General features: G+C 37.7%; 1 protein-coding gene across 50 annotated transcripts in view; it reads right to left on the bottom strand.

Annotated features, from left to right (window-relative positions):
- LOC18438629 (zinc ion binding protein) overlaps positions 1–15,326 on the bottom strand; it is a 41,665-nt gene extending 26,339 nt beyond the window's left edge. For 27 of the 50 annotated variants that reach the window (XR_016046303.1, XR_016046307.1, XR_016046305.1 and 24 more), the window contains exons 1-5: positions 14,756–15,326; positions 14,452–14,589; positions 13,355–13,411; positions 11,874–11,945; positions 8,962–9,032 (exon numbers count right to left, since the gene is read on the bottom strand). Coding sequence is in view for 19 of the 50 variants with exons in the window: in XM_011626792.3 (XP_011625094.2) it covers positions 8,962–9,032; positions 11,874–11,945; positions 13,355–13,411; positions 14,452–14,589; positions 14,756–14,950 (533 nt within the window). In the remaining 31 variants the exon portion in view is untranslated. Of the gene's footprint in view, positions 1–8,961; positions 9,079–11,230; positions 11,383–11,495; positions 11,637–11,873; positions 11,946–12,709; positions 12,879–13,354; positions 13,412–14,451; positions 14,590–14,755 lie in introns of those variants that run through there. The other 23 variants (XR_016046315.1, XR_016046318.1, XM_088854314.1 and 20 more) reach the window with 14 other exon arrangements.
- Positions 15,327–15,646: the final 320 nt, after the last annotated feature.

Below are 15,646 nucleotides of genomic sequence, written 5' to 3'. Positions count from 1 at the left end.
TACTCAATGAGGCTGTCCTGCTCCTATCATGGATGTTATGATAATAGAGCTGTCAGTCAATTGGAATGCCAAACATTGGACAAACCAGACACAGCATTCTTCAACAAATGCTGATGCTAGAAAAAGATGGGAGGAAGATGATCATGTGCGAAAAACACAATCTTAATGCCCTAATTGGTAGGGTGGATATGATCATGGGCCTTATGAAGCAGCCAAAGCTTAAAGCAACTGCCATCAAGATAAGCGAGAAAGGTAGAAAAGAAGATTGAAAGGCATAACAAAGGAACCAGAGACAGAGGCAACCAAAGGCAAGTTGTTGGTTACTTTTGTGGCAGATGTGGTTACTTTTAGGAGTATTACAAGCTTGAGATAAATCTAGCAGGTCCAAGAGAGAAAGGTGGGGGGACTTTGGAGCAACCAAATATCTCCAACTAGAGCTTCATTTTAAAACTTACAAAATGGTAGGGGTTGGGCCTCTACAGTGTATGGGCAACTTCACCAAAATGGGTGGCAAAGGGACAATTGAAACTAAAGTTCACACATCTGGTAAGGTCAATCCCCCTTCTTGATTTCAATCATTCTAGTGTAGTCAGGAAGAACCTTAGCCCAGCTTAACTTCTCAATAAGCATGGTATTTCAGATGTATCCTTGAGTTTGATAGGTGTTTCTTATCAAAGAATGAAGCCCTTGTCAGTTTGAGATATGGCAATAATAGCAAACACAAACTCAATCTTATTAGTGAAATGGGTAAATCTGCTTCAGCTTGTTGACCCTTTTATCCTATGGCATGAGAGATTACATGATGCAACCTTATCTATTCTTTAAGAAAAAATTAGTACATTCAATATAATTCTTAATTGGATAAAGGCATCAGCAGTGATTTAATGCAAAATCACATGAGGATTCTGTCCCCAAGTGGACAGAAAGTTCCCAAGTCATTGGAATTAATTTCATAGTGAAGTCTATGATCGTAGATATGTACAAACACCTGGTGACAAGAAATACTATGCCGCTTAGATTGATGATTTCTAAAAATATATTATCTAATGGAATCAAAGATGAAGTGTTCAAAATGTTCAAGACTTACAAAATACTTGAATTTGAAAATCAATTTTCCAGAAGTGACAGAGGTGGTGACCATTGTTCCCTTGACTTCACCAAGGTTTGTGCAGAAAATGGTACCATCCACAAGGTGACTACCCCACGCACACCGCAACAATTCATGCCAACTAGTTCCAAGATCCTTGATAATATGTGAGGAGAGAACTTGATGTCTGAAAGCTATATTTTGTATATAATTTCATATTTCAAGTCCCACAGGCAAGAAAGTTCATTATGGATTCTTCATGGGTTGGGGTTGGCTTGCCTATGTAAGGCTCAACCATAAAAGGCTAAAACTTTTAAAATGCGTTTTCATAGGATATGCTAAGCACATCAAATCCTATAGACCTAGATTTCATCATGATTTTGGAGTCTAGGGATACAGAATTGTTCAAAAAAGCCTTGGTAAGCATGATAAAAAACATAAGGATAAGCATGTAGAACATGGGTATGATAAGCATGATAGCCATGACGACTTAGAAACTAGGAGTAGCAAATGAGCCATGAAACCAACTATGGACCTAACTTTCCAGACATATCTTCTAGAACAAGCACTAAGAATCTTCTAAGAAGTTATATTACCGCATGCCACTCCTTTTGGAGGGCAGCAGCCAGTGATAAGATCGAACCTATAATAACCAATAGAAATCAAGAGCTCATAAATTTACCTCCTGGTACTAAGCCTTTAAGCTAGAAATAAGTTTTTAAAAGGAAAACTAAGGAGGATGGTGATACTGAAAATTTTTAAGCTATATTGGTTGCTAATGGTTGCTAATGGTTTCCGATAGCAAGATGGTTGACTTCTTTGAAACCCATGTCACAATGGATAGAATAGCTACTTATTGCTTTGGCCTCGATGTACCTTTTTTTCTTCTATTTTAACATTTGCTTTAGCTTTGATATACTGTCTGGAGATTCACCGAATGCATGTTAAAATAATATACTTAGATGGTAACCTAGTGAAGAAATATATAAAAAACAACATGATAGATTTGTTCTAAGAGTAAACCAGTATGAGGTATGAAAACTTGTGAAATCGTTGTATTGTATGAAAACTTGTGAAATCCTTGTATTGTTTGAAAGAAGCACCAAAACAATGGCATGAACAATTTAACAATCCTATCTCATGAATTCTACATCAGTAATATTGATAGGTTATATTTGTCAAAGTTTTAAATGGTGTTGTAGTCGTCGTGTGCTTGTATGAGCATGACATGCTCGTACGAAGTAGCAACATTGTGTGGATCAAAGATACCATGAACTTACTGTCTTATGAATTTTGTATAAATGATATAGAGCATGCTAATGTGATTCTCGGAATTAAGCTAATGAAAAAAATTGAATGTTATGTGCTAACGCAATCTCACTAAGCCAGCTATAATCATCCACATATTCAATTTAGAAACAATAATGGTGGTTCTTTTTCTCCAATCTAGTCCATGCGAAAGTCATCGATGCATACAACATACCATAGCCGACCTAATATTGCCTTTGCAGTGAGTAAAAATGACTAGATTTGCCAACAATCCAGGTCAAGAGCGTTGTGATGCAATCATAAGGTCCTACATTAATCTCAAAACGGACTATAAATTACACCTATGTTATGTGGTCGAACCTGCTGTATTGGAACTGTATAGTGATGCAATTTGGATATTGGATTCTGACAAGTCTAAGTCTACTAATAGTTGGATATTCACATTTGTTTGAAGGGAGATTTTTTTTTTTTTTCTTTGGTTTGTGGGGCGGGTGTTGCATTTGCTTGGGAGTCCAAGTAGCTAATTTGTATCTCCAGATCCACTATAGAGTCAAACCTAATTTCCTTGGAAACCACAAGTAGAGGGGCAGAAAGATTGAGAAACTTGTTGGTAAACATACCACTTGTTCAGAGGCTTCTACCTGCAGTATCAACTTGTTAAGAATGTGAAGTAGTTGTTTAACAAGCGAGGAGCAATATATATAATGGAAAGTCAACACATTGTCGATTTGAAGCACAGTTCATGGGCCAATTATTCAAAGGAGTAATGACAGTGAACCATATAAGGCCTAATCCAAACTTGGTGGATCTGCTAGTTAAGGAGCTTGCAAGGAACCAAGTCTAAAATACAGCTAGAAGGATGGGAATTCAAGATTAGTCATTAAGTGATGAGAACCCTCTCTGGTAGATAAGGACATCTAAGTAAGGGTGGCAAAGGGCCGGATGGTCTAGCCCAGCCTAGACCAGACCAGTCGGCCCGACCCTGAAAAACTAGGGCTTGGACCACAAAATGCTGCCCGAGGGCTAGGCCACTATGGCACGAGTGCTGGCCTGGCCGGGCCTAAGCTTCGGCCAAGACAGGGGATCTCACTTCGACCCTGCCCAACCCTTAATTTCCTTTGTTTTCTTTGGAATTTCACTATCCTGGCCCAGGACCTCCTTGGCTAGGTCCAAGCCGGGCTAGCTCTTGGGCTGGCCCTCAAGGGAACAGGGCTGGCCAGGCCCATTGCCAACACTAAATCAAAAATCCTAAGTTCAAAAGGAATAATTAGCCACTCGTGTGGTAAACTTAGAGCACTAATATTTACCTAATGGAGATCAAGATTTCCACCCTATCTTAGCAATGTGGTGCAGTGATTGACCAATGGGAGAGTTGAGATGTAGGGCACCCTCCTTGAAGCCCCCTATATGAGTGTGGAAGTGAGGTCATGTCACACCCGAAACTTACTATTATTCTTGAGGTGCGACAGGCTATTCTTATTTAAGGTTACCTGGACAATTTCTAGCCCTAAAAGCCTTCTTTCACCTACTTCATCCCAACAGACGAGTGTCCTGCATTTCCTTCCATATAAGGCTTCATATGGTGCCATCTGAATACTGGCTTGGAAGCTGTTATTATAGGCAAACTCAATTAGGGGTAAATGGTTATCCCAGCTTCCTGTAAAGTCGGCGACACAAGCCCTTAGCATATCTTCTAAGGTCCGGATGGTTAATCCAAAAGGCATGACTAAAAATTCATAATGGCCATATCTTGTCCTAAAAGCTGTTTTGGAAACATAATCACTTCTAATCTTAAGCTGATGGTCCCAGGTGACTGTGAAAAATAAGTATCCACTACCTAGAATTGATAATTTATTTGATCAATTGCAAGGATTTGGATCGACTGACCCAGTTGTACATCAAGGAAATAGTGAGGTTGCATGGAGTTCCAATCAGTATTGTATCTGACAGGGATACTCGGTTTACTTCCAGATTTTGGACTAAGGTGAAATCAGCCATGGGGACGAGACTCACCTTTAGTACTGTCTTTCACCCCCAAACTGATGGGCAATCGGAAAGAACCATCCGGACCTTAGAAGATATGCTAAAGGCTTGTGTCGCCGACTTTACAAGAAGCTGGGATGACCATTTACCCCTAATTGAGTTTGCCTATAATAACAGCTTTCAAGCCAGTATTCAGATGACACCCTATGAAGCCTTATATGGAAGGAAATGCAAGTCACCTGTCTATTGGGACGAGGTTGGTGAAAGAAAGCTTTTAGGGCCAGAAATTGTGTCCAAGTAACCTCAGATAAGAATAGCATGTCGCATCTCAAGAATGTTAGTAAACTTGGGGTGTGTGACAGGTCGCTTCTCATCAATGTTGGAACTTCTCTAGAGAAACCCATAAAAACAAGGACAATGAGTGCAAGGCCAATAATGTGGAAGCTTTTTAAGGACAAAGTGCCCCTGAAAGAGAATGTGTGGTATGCAAGAGCCTTACCGATAAATGGATATACCTCAAGGTTTATCCAATCACTATTTGCATAACACTATGTGGAAGTTCAATCTCCAGGACACTTGCATCTATACATTGTCTTTACAAATTTTTGAAACTCAAAGGTAAGTAGTTTAAAAATAGATGGGAGATTATCAGATTTTTTTTTTTTTTTTTTTTTATAATGGATTGTTAGATTTTTAATGGTGTTTTGGAATAACTATTATTTTCCTTGTGTTTAAGCAAGTTTCTTAGTAATGGAAAAGGAAGTTTTAGTCCGACATTGCATAAAGGCAATAGTCTCAATGAGTTTATATGTGGGAATCTTCCTTAACCCTTTTGGGGCTAAGAAAAGGAGAGAATTGGGGGCTTTTAGCTTCTCTCAATTTGTGTGCAGTAACAACTTTCAAATGCAGCCAGGCCATGGCCATGGCTGTGGCAGTGGCAGTGGCAGTGGCTATGGTTGAGTTTGAAGCTTCAAGCTAAAGTCCTTTCTTTTAATGCCAAAAGCCTTTTTCACAGTGATTAAGCCGTGAACCATACCCTTCCACCACAGTTTACAGAAAAACTCAACTCACAATGGTTATGGCTACTTCTCACCACTGTTAAGGTTGTCTCTCTCTTCACGACCAAAACCAAATGACAACTTTTTCTAAGTGTTTGCCACATGTCCTCCCATAGATCAACAGGAAAACGAATTTGACAAGCACTGATGCACGGTTGCACATACACGCATGCGTGTGCACACGCGCACACACAGATACTCCCATTTGGGACTGAAGTTGGGTTTGAACATCAATAGAGTGAAGTTTCACTGCAATAAGCAGTTACCCTTGAATATCTCAATGTGGTTAGATGATTACCTATTCTTTCTCACCACGGCTAACAAGGAACCCGCATATTCTTCAAAATCACCCTCAAATTTATGCCCTCATCCTCGATATCAAGACCAGACCAAGCTAAGTGAAATTAAAAGGTAAATTAGTTTGTGATTGTGAGATTTAAAGCAAAGTAGAGAGAGAAAGAGAAACTTGGGAGTTTTGGGATTTACAGCAAGTAGAGAGAGAAAGGGAGAGAAGAGAGCGAAATAACGGTTTGGAGGCTTGAAAGGAGGGTGAATTGCAAGGCAAGGGACAGTGCTAGAGCATCTCGGTTTGAATCCTACTTGGGGAGATTTGATTCATTAAAGGGATAGCTTTGACCGTTAGGAGTAGGTAATTTGTTCCCTTTTCTTGTTTCTATTACATTCTATCTCATCATATCACATTCTACGCTATTTGAGAATCACCGTCAAGTCAATACCTTGGTGTAGATCCAGGGATAATCCTGTAAGGGAGAGTGAGGATCAGGGAGAGAGAAAATCAGGGGATTAGAGGTTTGGAGAGGGAGAAGAGAAAATGAGGGAGGGGTAAGTTGGGGGGGTTGCCTGTACAAGCTCCGATGCCACATGAATTGCGGAAAGTAGGTATAAGTGATATCTTAACTTTGACCACCACCATTCTGCCACCTTAAAAAAAAAAAAAAAAGAACTTACAATACCCAGTTTCATAGGGTATCAAAATTTCTATACAGCAAAAACACTATAGAAGGTCGAGTTGCCAAATGCAAAACTTCTATAGCGAACAATAAATTTTCAGGTTTTGGGACCTAAAAAATGCATTGCCAAATGCCCTTAGAGTTTAGCTGGGTCCATGTCACCATCAACATGCATGTGCCAAAGAGAGACTCCCCCCTACAAGGAGGAAATATGAGATACTTCTGTACCATTATTTTTGGTATGTGCCATGAATCCTATACTTATCGTTGGGGAGAGCACGTACAATCTATTGTTAATTTGTGGATTGTGGCATTTCTAGGTATTAACTAGCTTTGATAGGAAAATCAGGAGCCCCTTGCATGGGACTACATGTGGGTAAAGCTCTATTTGATTGGCATAAGGTTTAGATGTGGTCGTAGGTTAATCACAGAGAGCCCAGCAGAAGGATCTAGTTTCAATGCCAGAACACTACTATGAGGTTTTCAAAAGAGGTTTTTTGAAGTGTTTTTTGAGAAAATAAAACTGATTTTACTGTCTTCTCTCCTTGTCCATTTTATTTTTTATAGTAAATTTACATTTCAAATAATGACATTTCAAACAATGACATACTTGGGACACATGTTTAGTTTTATAAATAGGGAATTTGTGGAATTAAATATTTGTTTACATGGGAAACTTGATTGGAAATACTTCTCATGCATGGCGCTTAGATTTGACACGAGTTTTGTTTCTCGATCGTTCACAAGGTTTGACTATTTGACAGTGTGGACCCCACTGGCCATGGGAGCCTTGTGGCTGGTTAAAGGGTCAAAGGCGGGTGGTATGTGGCCCAATATATCCCCTAGTGGATTTGCGAATCCAATTTGGTGTCCTTACCATTTGGTAATTTGAATCTATTGAATCCCAAGATGTTGGTAGTTGAAAACAGTCTGGAAATCTAGTTGGTTTCAAAGTTTGAAAACTCCAACCTAAGTGGCCAGGAGTTATAACTAAGGTAGGAAATGTTTTTCTAGTTGTAGCAAGAATCCAAATAGATCCAGAAGTCATATAAAAGATTGAATTGGACTATACCTAGAGCTAAAATAGTGCTTGAATTAGGATTTCGCTACGGAATAATGGCGCATTAACCACCATCGATCCATGATTGTTGGCCAAAGTTTAGATGACTAGGATGAGCCCTCTCACACCATGAATCTCCTATTACAATTAGAAGATAAGTTCCCTTTATATCTACTTTACCCCTAGAGTGCTCTATGTAAAAGTTATCATGTCCCTTTACAACACAAATGAGTCTATAACTCTTAGAGAGCGCTCAACATAAGGAAACCTAGGGTTAGGCCATGTTTGAGGCTGAGAACCTAGAGAGAGGCACATTCAAAAAAAATCATGGTTTTGGATTTTGTGAGAGAACATAGAAAGAAAGGGGGTGCATGTGGCTTAGGGCTAGGGTTTGTCGTCTACTACGTCCTCATTCTAGAGATCCAAGTAGCTACAACCAGCAACTCCATGATTGCTTTCTTCACCAAAAATAAAAAGAGGCATGTCTTCTTCCTGGAAGGTTTTGGTGAGAGAATGAGAGAGAGATAAAAGAGTGGATATAGAGGTTGTGTGAGGCATTAAGAGTTCTTCTCATATGCTCTATGTGAGAGATCTAAATGGGAAGAAATTCCTATCTAGAACACCTTACCTGCAACTTGTCACCCAAAACCAAGTGGAAAGAAGGGAACTTCTAGTATAGAAGGTGTGTCATTGGCCCTAGGAGATTCCATGGAGGGTAAGAAGTCCTAGGGGAAAGATAGGGGCAAGTACGAGATTCCACAGTTTGCTGATTTTTTGGCAAATTTGGTTGATTTTGGAACACCAACTTGGGGACATCATTACAAGTTTTCCTGATGTAAGGCGTGTTTTTCTATGGTTTCGAAGTATTGTTGCTTCCTATAAAATTACAGAAGTAGGCACATGTAAGACCAGGAAGATACAAGATATTAATAAAAGGTGATTTGTCTGATTTTGCTGGAAATTTTTAAAGTAGCGTCCTGCATCACCTAACTGAAGCCTCTCAAAAACAAAAGGACTTAAAAAACAGCATCGGACACACATTTACTATGCTGAATCCACTATTGTACTTTAGGAGCAATCTTCAAATTTGAAAATATTGTTTTCTTCTTATGTATCTCAGCCCCATATTGCAAAGGCCAAAGTGAAAAACCCATGCATCACTATCACCCGTATTATTGTTTTTGAGGTCCTTGGTTCATTTTGTTTCAAAAAAAATCCCTTCACTAGTATATAAAACCCCTCATCCAATCGACTGTTCAACAAATGGCAGTTGAAAAAAAAAACGCAAAAGGAACAATAGGAAAGGAAGGACTTAAAACACTCAGAAAAATATAAATTTTACATAAATGAAAAGTAACAAACTACGTCTTTTTCTGTAGCTAGCAGTAGTTATGCCACCAATTTCTATGTTTTTTTTTTTTTATAACGTTGACGTTTTATGCCACCAATTTCTATTATTTTGCAATTATAACCACATGACATACTCACAATCGACTACTATTGAACACCTCTTAATATCAATGGGGATCTTACAAGAGGCGAAAGCATAAAGAAGTTAGGTTTTCACCCATGCTCAATAGATGTTCCCAACCGACCTCCTCTATCTGCACCAAGAGAAAATGCCAAGTAACACTATCACATAAAATTGACCTGCTTTCACAAAAGAAATAAAAAATGGTTAATTAAACTACTAATTTCCTAATCTTAAATCCTTAATGCATGCAACAAAGGCGTATGAAAAAATAAAAATAGCAATGAAATGACAAAGAATTCAGCAAAAGCAGCAAAAGCTGCTGCATCACCATTTCATGGTTTATAGATTCCAAACTCCAATAATGAACTCTTCAAGCATGCATGAGAGAGGCCCCTATGCATTGCTGCGTTCATTGCACTTGGTCCAACATAATAAACCATAAACCAAACCAACTCACAGACAGTTCTTGTATCAGCATGAAAAGGCATCAGGATGGAAACAATAACAACATGGAAAATTTGTATGCAATTAGGAGGCTTTATCCAAAGCTTTGTTAACCAAAGTAGGAATCCACATGGGAAATGAACTATTGCAAGACATCAAGGAGTTCAGATTACATAAAAAGAGCCATAGCAAATAATAACAGAAATAAACACATGCTTTCAACCGTACATTTGCAAACAAATTCATAAATATAGGTCTATAGTAAAAAACTATTCAGCTTGGTCTAATAAGGGTGAGGACCTTAATCTTTCCGTTACCTCATACAACGCCCAAGTAAAGGACGTGGGTGGCATTAGGTAGAGGTAGCCGACGTAAAACTTTGCTACATCTTATCATGAATCCTGAATTTATGGCTCTAGATAAAGAAAAATAGAGAAACAAGATTCATGTAGCCGACCCCATATCATTGAGATAAGGCTTGGATGACGATGATGATGATGGTGATGATTAAAAAACTATTCAACTAATTGAAACTTGCACTAGTCGACATTGCTCACCATGGTCCTGAAATGACTCTAACCTATGAGCTGCCCAAGAATTGATTCTCACCACATAGCACCTCAGTAAAATATACAAAAATTATTGGTGTTAAATGTGGAGTTAAAAGTGTTGAAATACCGTAAGCTTGACTGCTGCAGTGCACATACCAAATTCAAGTGTGTCGAAAATCTAATAGACTAATTTCAAACCACAAATGCTACATATGGTGCTTTTGTAGATCCAGGGCAAAAATATCATTGAACTTCAGAGTTCATATATAAATCTTTTCAAACTCAGTCACAAAACCTAATTTATAAGTTTTGGAGGCCACCACTTCTTGAAAATATTTTGCTTTCTTACATACATGTTAGATCATACATGAAGTGTGAAGTACCCATGCATGATTATAAATAAAGCATATAAATATCCTTCATTTCTCAGTACAAAGCACCATATTCTAAAATTTGCTTGTATCATTGGAGAATATACAGATGTCATACAATACATAGTCACCAAATTATTTTATTGACATTCCTAAGCGTTCCTAAATGCAAATACATTGTTGTTGCTACTTGTGCGACATTAGGTCCAAAATTATAACAGCCAAATTCAACAATTCCAAATAAACAGAGTTTATATGAAATATGTCAAGAAAGTTAAGAAAAACAAAACCTCAAGGTGAATGATAGGTAAGTTGACAAATGTTTCCTATGCACACATAAATGTGCATATGAACTTCCTCCACTGGGGCTTCAACTAGTCAAGGGAGGTAGAAAACTCATGAACCTACTCATAAATTGCAAGTCCTTCCAAATTTGGGTGTATTCAGAGGCCGCACGCCAAAAAATCCAAAGAGAACGTAATATAATCAATCATCAGGTGATAACATGCATTATTAGACAGATTAAATGAAATTGCACATTATGAAACCATTTAGGAATATATTAACTTCTTTATGTGGAAACCGTCTACCCAATTCCTCTTGTTCAAGAAGAAGTTTCCGCTTCCCTCATACAGCAAGATCAAAATCCAGTAACTTGTGAATTGTTACAAAGTCCCAATAGTCCATTTATATTTTCCCTTTAGGTTACGAATGGTGCGGAAAGAAAGAAAGCAGGATTTCTGGGTAGTAGAGGTTGAAGGATTGTTGAAATGCAAGGGGCATCATCAGATGGCATCTTCACGTTTTAAAATATAAAGGATTTCTCTGATTGCTAGGGCTGGAGAATGGTGGTTAGTGAAGCATTTACTACTTCCTCAGGCTAGCTGCCTTCAGAAAGGTAATTTGTTGCCAAAGAGGCATGATGGTCTCAAAATGGATGATATGGAGCTCTGCAAACTTACATGAGATCTTTCTCCACTGTTCCTCATTGGCAGAATCACAAACGCATCTCCATGACTTTAATTATGATGCTTCCTTTTTCTCTTCATCAAAACATCAATGGCAAAGCCTACTCAAGAGGGGGTGATGTAACATTCGTCGAAAACATAATATTCTGCACTTTGTAGTGAGAGATAGTAAATCACAGTTACATGTAAAGCATGAAAATTGGGAGCATTAGCAATTAGCAATAAACTCATCAAGGACATCAAAAAGCCAAAACCTCACATCTTCAAGTTGTGATGATATGCCTTCTCTTAATCACATATCACTAATGTCCTTCAAGTGATCTGGCAATTACATGTTTTATAACTTGCCTTTCAAGGATAGGTCCATCAACAATATAAAAAGTAATGGAAGACATCCAGTTCAACCTCAGTTAGCAATCGTAAAAATAACATATCACCTAAAGAACAAACTTAGCAACGAAAGAACAAACTTGAAATGAAATTATAAGACAGAGTTAGAGAGAGAGAGAGAGAGAGAGAGAGAGAGTCAACACTTGAGAACGACATCGTGTAGTTGCTCAGAAAGTAATTTCAGAAAAGAGATCAAATAATAGAAGTGATTAAAATGTTCATAAAAGTGTCAAGTTCTGAAGCATACTTCAGAGAAAATAAAGCGGTGAAATGAAGATGACCGCGATGTTTCCTTACATTTGACTTTCACAATATACTCCTAAAATGACAATATAGAAACAAGAGAAGCATCATTAGTAAGCAAAATTTAAAGTAACCAGTGAACATACATATAACCACCAAATTTGATAGAAGTAATGTATGAACAAGAAGCAAACAGATTCCAAAATACAAATCTGGATTAAATAATACAGAAATGGACACTAAATCAAAAGCATGAATCCAGGAGATCCAAACTATCGATAGTGCTATTTCATATCATGCTAAAAATTTGCAGCATTACAGAGTGACATGCATTTTATGAGTGAAGGTAAGGGAATTGCACTTCATCTGGTTGTTGCAACACCATCAATAAAACTAATGCTGCTTCTAGTATGGTGTGGTTATCTATATGTACATATGCATGTATGTTTATAATCTCCAAGGTATGATGAACAAATGCTGGCCACACTAGAGAATGCTTCTTTGTCAATCAAAAACTTAGGTCAGACTTTTAAGAATCACAATGATGCTTGATGTAACATAACTGAAGAAACAAATCAAATACCTCAAGTAAAAATTTCCCAAAAAGAAAACAAAACACATGGCATAGAAAGGATTAAAAAATGAGAAAACAATCACCACCTAAGGATGATGGGCAGTTATCTTGTCCCTCACGGGTTGTTGTAGGGGAAAATCAGTTTGAATTGGCGAAGTTGGAGAGGATGTAAGTGGAGAAGATGCATGCACCAGTGAGCCTAGAAAAGGCAATGCAAATTTAAAAGCTAAGAAAGAAAAGTTAAAAGTGACATCTTTTGGCATTACATTTTTAGGGAGGCTAACTCAGTGGCTGAGGGTTTGGCCAAGGAGGGAGTCTTATCCACCTCAAATTTTGCAGTCCTACACTTCCCTTAATTTTGTACATTCCACAAGCCGCATTGTCACGGCTTGTATATCAATGTCTAGCCAACCTCTTCAAAAAACAAAAACAAACCTACATATGCCAAAAATAATGATCATTCCAAATGAAATCATAGTCTAGTGCATGAACAATGGTATTAATTCTTCTCACTTATTTATCCTAGTACAGGAATATACATCACTGACAGCAACATCAGCAAAGAAGCTTCAAATTATCTTATGCAGTGCATTAATAACAGATCTTGACAAGTCACTATCAAATACAACCTGGGTTGCATAACGATACTATTTTGATATACATAGCCCTCTCTTACAACTCTTGCCATTGAAAAGCATACTATCTTTTAGATAACTTGTTTCCATTACTTTAAAAACAAATAAAAGTCACCGGTAGGGGTAGGTGAGGTTCCAGAAAAGAATAGGAAGGAATTTATTGACAAGGAAAACAGAAAACCATGACAATGTTGATCTGCATTTTTTGTGAGTCCAGGCAGGATCAGCCTATGAATATTTCAAAATTTATATGATGTTCAAAAGCCCCTGTCTTACCAGCATCATTTTTAAATCAGATAAAAATCCTGAAATATTTGTACTCTGAATCAACTTCTGCACAAAGCAACAACAATATATAAAAATAAATATATAGAAATGGATAGAAGGTCTCAATGCTTTACAGCTAACAAAGAAAAGAAAAGCAATCAACCAACACCACGAGTAGAACACACAACTTACAATCAACATAAAATTAAATGCACATAACAAAGAATCGATGCAAAACTAAATGATGATGACATACATTAAAGAATTAATGAGAAACTCAACCAATTTATAAGCACAAACTGAAGTCCAAATGTCACTATGATTCCATATTCCACGTTTGACCCTCAAATATTAGCATATCAAACCTAGTTTGAAATTTGAAATTTGAAGCTCCACAAATAGTGCAAATATGATGGATTTGTGAACACATGAAAATTGTCGGTCCAAATGATATGGGACAACTTACAAGATACAACATTTTTTAGGCTTGAAATCTATCTCTTTCAAATCCATAATTCTTTGGGTGCAGGTGGTTAGTTTGATGCTTTTCCGCCATCAAAACAAAAACTGCCAGCAAGATTTCAATTGGACCGGGCTCTATAAAGTTGTGGCAATATGACACACTTTTCCCCATTGTTATTGAAGAGTTTTGGGAGATGTGGTGGCAGTTCTGCTTCTATGTGTCTGAGAACTTTGAGTTAATGAAATGTGGAGCTGGATTCTCGTTATTTCAAATCTTATGTATGGTTTTGCTGGGGGTACGGTTTAGTTTTCCATTTTAAGCTAATAATGGATGGCTAGCACTAAAAACAGATACATGACTAGGATTTTGTGGGAGCTTTAAGAGGGACGAATTTGTTCAAATGATTGTCATTGAAGGGTTTTGGGAGCTGGTCTGCTAAAGCTATCATAAGTTTTGAGTTAATGAAATTTTGAGGCTGATTCCTCGTTATTTTATTGGTTTTCTTACTTCTCGACTTTTGATCTCTTGTAGGTTTATTTTTTCCTGGAGATTTGGTGAGTAGTCGTCCGCAACTGAGACTAGTCAATATACCAACTTGTTGCAGAACCTAAACAACAAAATGATTGAATAGATTGAGACTAACCTTCTGAATCAGGGGTTCGAAGCCTCTGAGTAGAATGTGGGTCTCTGCATCACTGTCCAGTTTGAGATTACAGAGAGAAGTCTTAACTGCTTCAGAATGTGGAGGCACATTCTGCAGATTGATGTGCATTTCCTTTCCCTGTAAAGATCACAGGCATTAATACCCTAATATTTTACGTCAATCAGAAAATATGGATATCAGATGATAGAGAGAGAGCGATTTATAACATAATCAGAGAATGTGGACAATAGATAGGGAGAGAATGAATGTGAGTAACAGATGCTAGAGAGAGAATGGGACTCACATGGATTACAAAACGAGCGTTCAAAGAGGTTGTCGAAGGACCCCCCGATACTCGCTCCATTAGAAACTTGAAAAACTTATCCCATACAACCGTGGGAAAAGAAACGAAAGAACCCAAATCGCCAAAACCTTTATCAATTATAGTGGACGTTTGATAGCTTTCACTGCATTCTCCATGGGAATCACTAATTTTCATTGAATCTGGGATGCACGTAAAATTCGCCAAGTGAAAGCAACTCTCTATGATAAACTGTAGTATGGGTAATTTACACGGCAATGGGAAAGCTGAAGATTGTGATGCTTGTAATCTCACCCGTTTGGCAACGGCAGCTGAAACTGCATGCAATACGGTTAATTATGTATTTGATTGATATGATTGTGGGAAATGTTCTTTAAAATCAAAATGCTATTTATTAAAAATATTTTCTAATTAAATAAGGTTCCTTCCATTCATCTAATATAATACTAGACATATAAATACATTCAAGTAATACTTAAGTGTGCACTATGAAGCTATCAATATATAAATATGAAACAAAATTAATTTTTTTAATACTGAAAATTCACACAATGAACAGGTAAGAACAGGAGAAGTCATTTTAAAGAAGAAGATGAAGAGTCGAAGATGGATTGTTCACTAGGGTTGCCGATGTATTTATAGAGCCCCATAAAGAAGTTGAGGGGTCCTTTCCCAAAATTGATGATGGCTATATGGAGCAGTGATAAATGAGATGGTTATCCATTCTCATGTTAATTAAGATGGCTGGAAAAAGGTACGCATGCGCCGCCTTAATGAAGAAGGTATAAGACGTATGATGTTAATGAGTCCACCTGAGATTGGTTGAACGCTACACCCCTTTCGAGGATCTCTCATGTGTGAAGCACCCGGGGC

This window comes from Amborella trichopoda, chromosome 12, assembly GCF_054954075.1.
Source record: "Amborella trichopoda isolate Santa Cruz 75 chromosome 12, AtrichopodaSantaCruz75HAP2 v2.0, whole genome shotgun sequence".
Lineage (NCBI taxonomy): Eukaryota > Viridiplantae > Streptophyta > Magnoliopsida > Amborellales > Amborellaceae > Amborella > Amborella trichopoda.
This window is presented reverse-complemented; position numbering and strand designations above follow the sequence as displayed.